General features: G+C 36.1%; 1 protein-coding gene across 1 annotated transcript; it reads left to right on the top strand.

The window, feature by feature from the left end:
• Nucleotides 1-7,114: 7,114 nt before the first annotated feature.
• Nucleotides 7,115-9,871, top strand: LOC121969475. The gene is made up of 4 exons (XM_042519605.1): nt 7,115-7,226; nt 7,326-7,430; nt 9,286-9,383; nt 9,481-9,871. Exons 2-4 carry the CDS (start codon nt 7,379-7,381, stop codon nt 9,754-9,756), a joined length of 426 nt encoding a protein of 141 aa, XP_042375539.1. The 5' UTR covers nt 7,115-7,226; nt 7,326-7,378; the 3' UTR covers nt 9,757-9,871.
• Nucleotides 9,872-10,137: the final 266 nt, after the last annotated feature.

The following is a 10,137-nucleotide window of genomic DNA, read 5'->3' as shown; positions in this document are numbered from 1 at the left end:
AAAATTTCTAAGTAAAAAGAAATTTTGAATTATCCAAAAAAAAATTCTAAGTAAACTTTCAAGAATCATTTTTCTAGATAATAAAAAAAATTAAAGAATTTCTAAGAAAATGTTTAAAAAACTTTTCAAAGCATTATTTAATTCTAATTTTAATGCTTTTATTAGAAAGTTAATTAAACATTTTTATTTCGATATTTCAGCTTCCAGGTCGTGGTGAGGCACTAGGCCTTCTTGGTTATTGGAGCAATAGTCACTTCCTTAGACAAAGCTTCCAAAAGAATTTTAATGTTTAATTTTCTCACTGTAAGCTTTTAACTAAAAGAGAAATTTAAACCAGCAAAGATTTTGGAATCCAAAAAAGGTTCCTTCCTACAGGATTAGTCAAAAATTTAGGGGGTACATAATACTTGGGCACTTTTCTAAGTTGACCCTGATGGTTTCTAATGTACCAATTTAATCTACCATAAATCCTTGATTTTGGAAAATGATTTAAGCATGCAGCAAATTTCAATTTTTTAATTTCTAATTTTAAACTTTCATTTTCTGATTTAAATTTATCTAAGATATTATTTAATTCAGCATTTTCTTTTTCTAATTGATCTAATTCTTTGGACAGAGACTTGATAAATTTAAAAGACTGAGTCGGGGTTAGATTGCGTACCTTACTTACCTGATCTGGTGACGCTCCCCCTTCACTGCTGCTTTCTTCTTCTGATGTTCCTCCCCCTTTATAGATGCTCATCTCTGAGCTAGACGTTTCTTCTAGCTGATGGTCGACCATCAGTGCTAGTCCCGAGAATTTTTCGACTTCTGATTCGGAGGACGACGAATCATCCCACGTGGCCTTTAGGTTGTATTTGGGTCGAGCTGGATTCTTGCTCCTTTCCTTATCCTTCTGTTTGCTCTTCAATTTTGGACAGTCCTCCTTGATGTACCCTTCTTCGTTGCAGTTGTAGCAACGAATCGTCCTTTTCTTTCGTTGATGCCTCTGCGATCTAAACTTATTAGTATTAAAAAATTTATTGAAGCGTCTTACCAGTAGTGCCGCTTCGGATTCGTCGACCGAGGCTTCTGAGTCAGAATCGTTTATTTTTGCCTTTAAGGCAATGTTCTGACTGGTCTTCTCCACTCTATTAGGCTCTGCAACTCAAGATTCGTGAAGTTCAAAAGTAGAAAACAATTGTTCTAAAGTACTTATCTCGAAGTCCTTAGAGATGTAGTACGCATATACTAAGGAAGCCCACACGGGAGTTCTCGGGAAGGCGTTGAGCACGTACCGGACAGAGTCCCGGTTCGTTACTTCTTCTCCAAGGTTGTTGAGTTGCGTGATCAGCTCTTTGATCCTCGCTTGGAGTTGCGCTACCTTCTCGCCTTGGTTCATCCGGAGATTCGTTAACTGGGTCCGGAGGATGTCGCGTCTGGCTAGCTTCGCTTCAGAGGTACCTTTGTGAAGCTCCAGGAATTTCTCCCAGATCTTTCGCGGAGTCGTAGCTTCCGATCCGATTTACCTCCTGAGGTGGCAGTACACTGAGTAGATGGAAATCAACCTTTCCGTTGGCGACGAAATCAGCTTGCTCCTTCTTGCTCCATGTGTTTTCTTCCTTATCTTTCGAAACTACATAGCCATATTTCATTATTAAGAGAATGCCAAATTCGGTTTTAAAAAATACCTCCATTTTGCGCTTCCATGTGGCGAAGTCTCCGTCGAACTTCGGGGGATAAATATTTGCTCCGGCCATAGTCTTGATCGTTGTGCTTCAGTCGACTGTTAGTCCTTCTGAGGCGGTCTGGCTCTGATACCAATTGTAGGTGCAGCGGAGGCCGACAAGAGGGGGGTGAATTGCTAAAATCAAAAATAAACTATACCCTCCTCGTGCTTTCAACTCAATTAGTGCAATAGTAAATAAAGCAGTAAAGTAATAAAGCAGTAAACAGAAAAGGAACAAGAATTTAACTTGGTTACAACCAAGGAGGTTGTTAATCCAGGGCAATGAGAAGCGCACTAAAAAAAATCTCCTTTACTGAAGGCGGAGAAGCCTTTTACACTTTGGAAGCTTAGAACTATTGCTAGGAATGACTACACGATTGATTGCTTGAGTTGTCTTGAATTCCTAGCTCCAGGGGCTTTTAAATAGCCTCTAAATATCTGATCTCGAGGGTCCAAGGCGCTTCCAATAGAGGTCCAAGGCACCTCCAATGGGTGAACAGATAAAACTTTATCCGCAGCTCGAAACGATCATTTTGACCTGTTGAAGGCGCCTTCAACAAGGCTGAAGGCGCCTTCAAGCTGGAGGCGCCTCCAAGCCTGATGGAGGCACCTCCAAGCTGGCAGCTTGAATTTCAGCTTGCTTCTTTGCTTCGCTTTGACTTTCAACGCTCCGATCTTTTGGGTGATTGCGGCCAACCGGAATAGGGCTCACCCGAACCCAATTCCTGGCCTTCTCCTCGAGCAGTCTTCCTCCCCGGCTTAACGTCCCTCGAACACCGTGCACGTTCTTCTCGCCCACCGGTGTACTCTTTCGCAGCTCTCTCGTCCTTCGGACACACCGAGCTCGTCGGCTCCCTTCCCGTGCCGTCCTTCTCGCTAGTTGCGTCTTCCGCTCGACTTCCTGCGCTCCTAAGTTCCTACACACTTAGACGCAGGGATCAAACACAAAGCAGGACCTAACCAACTTGGTTGATCACATCAAAACTACCACGGGGTCAAACAGTATTTTCACAAAACACTCCCAATCAATTAGACACTCTACCTAATCGATCAGAGCAAGTCGATCTACCTAATTGATTACCATTCAACTAATCGATTGATTCAATTGATTACTCAACCCTAACTCACTTGATCCGAGTCTATGATTCTCTCATCCAGCATTCGGTCAACTGTGATTTGTTGGGACTTTTTCACCAAGTGTTCGGTCCTCCCACTTGGACTTTCCCTTATCAACTTCCGTTTGACTTCCAATTACCAAGTGTCCGATCATCGTTTGGCTCACTTGGACTTTCTCCTTACCAACTTTCTATTGGATTTTCGATCACCAAGTGTGGTCCTCTTTGATCCACTTGGATTTTTCTCTTGCCTAATCTCAGTCAGTACTAGGCATTTGGTAGACTTCCACCCTACCTAATCTCAGTTAGCGCTTTTCCTTACCTAAACGCAGTTAGGACTTTCCTTTACCTAATACCGCTAGGACTTCCATTGCCTAGTTTTCAACTAGGTCTTCACTACCTAGCCCCGCTAGGACTTCCACTGCCTGATTCCCAACTAGGGCTTTACTATCGCCTAACCTCTAGTTAGGACTTTCCGTTGTCTAACCTTTAGTTAGAACTTTTTTAGAAAAGTATTCAGTCACCTCTTGACATACTTGACTTCTCTCTCATATATTGTTAAACATTGAAAGTCAAACTCGAGTCAATCTCAAGTTTAGTCAACCTAGTCAACCTTGACTTGAGGACGATTGCATCAATAATCTTCTCCTTTTTGATGTTTAACAACATGTTTATGTTATGCTAAACCATTAACCCAATTTCCATTTTCATCCCATGTCAGAGCATGAATGAGGGTTTCTTAACTTAAACCCTATATTCTTCTCTTTAGGCACACATCAAAAATCTTCTCTACAAAATTGATCCTTTTCGCATTTAAACTTCATAATGAATATCTCATACCCTTCCATTTTCCTCAATGCTCAGCCTTAAGCATAAATCTGTTAAAAAAATTATCATAATCATTCATTTAGAGTGTAACTCCCCTTCAAGGCATGCTCCAACTTTTATTATTGCATCAACAATGATATGGAGTTCCTAAACATTTAGAAAATCCTAAAATTAGAGTTATGAGGTTAAAAGTTCAATCTTAAATCTAAACCTCTTTCTTAACTTTAAGTTAGTCTCTTTTAACCATTCATTTTCTATTTTTATCAAGAAAATTATCCTTAAATGCTTACCTAAGTACTTCAGATGGTTATGGATGGTTAAATTGACTGAATGTATCTTAATGGATTGAAAACAGACCACTCAAGCCAAAGACTACCTTGCTAATCGATTGGTTTCAACTATTAATTGATTATAGCATGTCTGAATCAATTAGTGTCCACTACCAATTGATTCCAGCGTGTCCCAATGGATTTGCAATAGTGCATAATCGATTGGACTTTCTGATTTTCTAAATTAATTTCAGACTAAATTTTAGAAACTCTTAAATAATTATACGATTTTCTAAAAATCATGAAATTTCATATAGACATAATTTATGCCATATACTATTAGGGAAAAATAGTTTTATATGAAAATACCTCTCATTTTCAAAGAATGACACAAAATTGAAAATTATTGAAAACTTCAATGTTTCACTCTACTTTGTATCTAATTGCTCAATGGTAATTACTATCAACAAATAAACTTCACTAAAGTTTTCTAAAATATTTTTGAAGTCATTTTCAAAAATAATTTTCAACCATGATCTTTGGGCTAAATGCACATGACTTGCACATTAGCTTTCCCCATGATTGGACTTTACATAATTCATTTATTTTGATGAAACTAAAAACTCAAATAGATAAATTAAATTAACATTTTGAGTTTTATTCATACTTATAACATCTCACTTGTATCAAATATGTCTTCATATGCATACAAGTCAACTCTATAGTATTTGTGAGATGTAAAATAAATTTTTCCCAAACTAAGGGATCATTTAGTTCTATTTGGTATTTTAATTTTGATCATCCTACCTAGAATGTCAATTTATGTCATTGTCCTTAATTACAAGGAATTTAAAATAATGCATGATAAATGGTTATGACATACATCAAAATACATATTTCCAAAAGAAAAATTATCATAGTTAAATTATGTATATATGACACGACATATAATATTTTCATAAATATATGAATGTAGTATATGATGTCATGATATGTGATAGGGCACACAAAAGTATGACAATTATAATTGATAAGAAAAACTATCTAGATTTCCTATCATAGTGTTTTCCACAAATTGCTAAGTCAAAATAAACCTAAGTTACTCTTATCTCCTTTAGAAAAATATCAAAATCTCAACTTGACATTCCTTTGAATTCTATCCTATTTATGTCAATTTAATCAAGCTCAATACTTCAAAATTTTGATTGATACACTTTTTACTCTTCAAGAGTAAAAATTAACTCGCATTTTCAAGATATCACAATACCTTAAAAATTTCCTAAAGAGTCAATTTCACAGTAATTGAGTTAACTACCTTTCTAATTAGAGTTGACACACTCTAAACCCATCTAAAGTGTAAAAAACATACTCTTAGAAACTCAATACCTATTGATGCTCCTTAGGTGTTCTTGGTGTTCATTAGAGATAACTTCCTTTGATACCTTAGCTTCCTAATGACTTTTTTTATGCTTATTAGAAGCTTTAGTTATACTAATTTTCTCAAAGTCAACTCTAGGGATAACCTCCCTTATAATCTTGACTTGACTTCTAGACCTAGGTTTAGTTCCATATAGCTATGGAATTAACCTTAGGTCTAGAAGTCAAGTCAAGATTACAAGGGAGGCTATCCCTAGAGTTGACTTTGGAACTCTATGATGTGAGGACATCTTGTCCTTGGACTTAGATTTGTATCCTAAACCCTTCTTGTCCATATATGACCATTGTTTTTCTATTATATTATGAGAATTATTTAATATGATTATCTTGTGTAGAGAAAATTCTAATAAAATTTTGGTTGTTTTTTGGAGTAGGTATACCATCGAATCACGCTAATTCTCCTTCTTCCTCCTCTTCCTTCTCGTGTTTACTCTTCCTTGTGCATATTTGTCTCGTTGTTTCGCACGATCTCTTTCTCTTTTCCTCTTTTTCCGCATTAGAGGTTGAGAGGCTCTCTTTACATAACATTATCAAATCAATCTTAGTTTTTAAATCTCACAACTAGAAACAATTTAAATCAAATTTGATATTTATAAAACGTTTGCCCCTGCAAACTGTGTTCATTACACTAGTTACTAATATAGTAAAAAATAATTATGTTCACTCTAGATGTCCATCATATCTTGCTTCTAGATTATATGAAAAAAGATAAATTATGAAATTAACTTATAACTCACTACTAAATTGATTAGGTAGTTACCAATTCACATGCATTTTAAGCTAAATTAAAGTATCTCAGCCGGCTGTAAGAGGAAGAAAAGGGGAGACTTGGCAAGTGTATGGGTTCCAGATGCTCTAAGCCATCGGCATCAGATGCAAATGGGGACTCATGAGCCAGAGGAATAACTACCTAAAGAGGATCTAAGCACAATTTGGACTCAATCCGCATATTTTTATAATTTGTTATGTTCAAGATTTTAGGATTAAAATTTTTAAAGTTTTAGAATTTAAGATTTTAAAGTTTCATTTAACTCGCTTAGCTCTTCTAATTTGCTCTATTTTAACTAATTTCCTTAGGCTTAAATTTATTATCTTGCCTATTTTTACTAAATTGATCGGCCCACTTAACACTTCTAAATAGATCAACTAATTCACATCTCATTCATTCGCTCCGATGATTTAGGTGGGGGTTTTTGAATATATAAATAGGAAAACATATTTTTATATTTTATTAACATCTTTCTAAATAAATAGTAACAAGGATAAATATTTGAAAATAATTGATCCTCTTAATGTTTTTTATCAAATAAACTCTAGTCACAGCTTTTAAAAAAAGATGCATTAGAAATTAAATTTTTATTATATATATGATCACCAAACCTCTTTTTATTTGTGGTAGTAACTTGTGATTTCTCTAATAATCAAGCTATTATTTTTTTTATTAATTTTGTGACGCATATATATATATATATATATATATATATCATAAAAAGAAGAATATTTAGGATAATATGATATATGCGATTTCAGTTGTCGGCTTTCACTTATTCTCTAAGCAAACAAGTAGTAAAGTTGGCAGTATGAAAAGAATTTGTTGTGCGATTATTAAAGATCGTTAATAATACACATTAGAAAAAATGGGCAAAATAGTAGGAATTATATTTTATAAAATCCAGTTTAAGAAATTGGATCCGTGTTCGCCAAGAAGCGAACACGTTTTATCTGCGTGTTTTTTTTTATCGGGCGGATGTGGATCCGAATCCAATAACCCGACAAGTTCCGAACTTCTTTCTTTCTTTCTTATAACTACCAGATGGAGTTATGCTTGTCGGGCCGTGGCCACAACCCTTGAGAGCATCTTCGTTTAAGGTTTTGTATTTCTTTGGCTTTTGGTATTTTTTTTTTTTTTTGTTGCCTTCGGCTTCGTCTTCATCTTCTGTCATCGCGTACTGACCTTTTGTTGGAAAGGTGCGGGCTTTTGCGCCCTTTCGGCCGCGGAGATCGATGTTCGTTTGCGACCCATGGATCCCCCTTTGAATCGTTCTGCCGCAGAGGTCGAAGAAGATGAGTGGGGTAGGATCTAGCTCTTTTTTTATTTGCTAAAGATTTGATTTTGATGATAGATTTCTTACTTTTAGAGTTCTCTAGGATTGATTATTCCCTGGAAATCGTAATAATTTTGGTATATAAATTTTATTTGTATGAGTAGATGGTACCAATTTAATTCACATGACAGAGAGCGTTCCATGATACCTCCTTGTATTTGATTGTTGTTCGTGCACTTTCTGTATCCTTGAAGAATTCGGAGATTGCGTTGTGTAAACTTTTAAGTCTCATTTATTGGTTTCGCTTTAAATTAACAGTACATGAACGAGGCCAGGGAATTTGAGACTTGCATTTCCTTGGATTATTGGACAGGGAGAAGTGAACTTTAAAATATGTTGGGGGAAATAAGGTCTATATACTGTGTGATCCTGCATCTTGATGGTTGATGAGTTTAGTTAAGTTAGATATTTCTTCAACTCGAATTCCATGGGTGGAGGAATAAGAAGACGGATAATGATTTAGAGACCATCTTCATCTCCTAACATATGCTTCTTCTTGAAGTTCCCCCAGAAAAATGTTCTAAAAAAAAAGGGCGAGGCTGGATTACAGAAAAATTTTCGGAGATCTAATTTCTTAGGCATGAGTATGCCTTAGCCTTTATTGTATTCAGATAACAACCTTAGAAAACAAAGAATTTGAATTTGCTGGCGATGATTATCTTAAGTCAAATTGGTATTCCTGATTGGTGGATAATTTCAACAAGACTTTTTATCTTATCGTCATTAAGATTCAATGGCCATGTTTATTTTCTCAGTGTGGATAATATTAGTCTTTCTTTTAAACTGCACAATGCCTTGAACAGAATCTCTCAAGTGAGATAGGTTTGCTATATATATATATAAAGCCTGTGAGATTGACGATGCTTGATTTTTTATATGAGGTAATTTTAGTTGTAGTTCAAATTCCTAACAAACAAATTCTTAAGAAGCTTAGTAGTAATTTGATTGTTTAGAATACTAGGCAACAGTGGGGGTTTCAGATATATTTTAGAGTGCAGCACAATAAAGATGACAAAATGTTGTACAAACGAACCCGTTTAAGTACATAAGAAACATTGATGAGCAAGATGCAATGGAAGTAATTGGCAAATGTACATCCTAACATTTCTAGATTGAGTTATTGAACACTCTTAGAATTATTTTTGTTTTTGATAATAGATAACTGAATTCAATTCAGGATTCTTTGCTGGCAAACAATGCTCTTCCCTTCCAAGTCTTAAATTAGAGGAAGGAGGTAACTTAGCCACCAAAGATTTGCCTTCAATTTGTTTTTTTTTTAATTAAGAAGCTTTTCTCTTGATAATGCATGGAAACAAATACTATTATGAAATTAGTAGTGCAACTCCAGTTGAGTGTAATCTTCATTGCCATGCTTGATAAAAACCCAGTATTTTTGAAGCAGTATTACTGACATTGACTTTCAAGTCATCATTTATAATCTACTGTCATTTGACATTTACAGCAAAGGCTCCTTCCGGAACACTGCTTCCACTATTATTTTTTCTCACATTGCATGCTAGTGAAAACCCCAAACAATTTCTAGCTCATCTATTTTTTCTTGGGTAATGCGTGTGTTTGGAATCCTTTATTTCTGTTCTCCTATGAATTGTTCAGCAAAGTTTCCATCACAAATTTCACTTAGTAAAGCATATTCTATGTCTAGTGTTGACTTTAGGATACAATTTTGTATTGATTTTGTACAAAAGAATGAATTAATCTGATTCGCAGACCACTAGATGCCAGAAGAAAGGAACTTAGTTCTTATGCATCATTCTCATATTTCAAGCTACTTTAATTGCATTTATGCCGTATTCATGTGGCAGATACTGATGGATTTGTTATCCCAAGCTTGACAATTGAGGATCCAGATTTTGCTAATGCAAATGTGCCTGCAGTAACTGATCCTATACCTCCTGTGACGGTCAGTGCACAAATGTTTATTGTATCACTTAACTAGTTCATCAGTTTTCTAATAGTAGCATGTAGCTCAAATTCCATCAATAATATGCTTCAAACAGACAACCAAAGAAGCTGAGAAAATCTACTTGGGACCTCATGGCGCTCCTCCTCAAGCTAAGCAACAAGACTCAAATCCAGCCAGCCGTAAGCAGCGCTTTAAACACAAACTGAGGGAAGCAGACCGTAGGCATTCAGGAACTGGGCGCGAGAACAAGATAGAGTCACTTCAACAGCTCGTGGGCAGTAAGGTAAGCAGCGGCAGCATGCCGAAGAGTTCTCCCCGAGGTTGGTTAGATCCACATTGCCATGAGTCTCTGTTCGAGAAGCATCACTAGACAAATTTTCAAAACTGTAGTCATCACCCCGGGTATTCACTCACATGGGCCTTTATCATCGTTATGGACATCTTGTCTTGGTAGTTGAATCGAAAAAGCATAACTTTTATTCTCAGTCTCAGCAGCTTTTCTTTGGATTTCATAAAGCTTTCCATTTTTTGGCGATCGAGAATGAAGATTTCCTACAAGAAATCGTGTTCACTTTTCCAAATTAATGTATTGATTATTCAGTATCGAGAGAAGCAGCGCATGCAGGATTAAATATCAACCGAGCTTGAAAACGACTGGTGTTAAGGTGAAGATCTCTGCGTTCCTCGCCGGGCCACGCTGGAGCACTGAGGCCACACGAACTGAATCCCTCCTGCTTCATCCCAAAACTCC

This window comes from Zingiber officinale, chromosome 4A (assembly GCF_018446385.1).
Source record: "Zingiber officinale cultivar Zhangliang chromosome 4A, Zo_v1.1, whole genome shotgun sequence".
Classification (NCBI taxonomy): Eukaryota; Viridiplantae; Streptophyta; class Magnoliopsida; order Zingiberales; family Zingiberaceae; genus Zingiber; species Zingiber officinale.
This window is presented reverse-complemented; position numbering and strand designations above follow the sequence as displayed.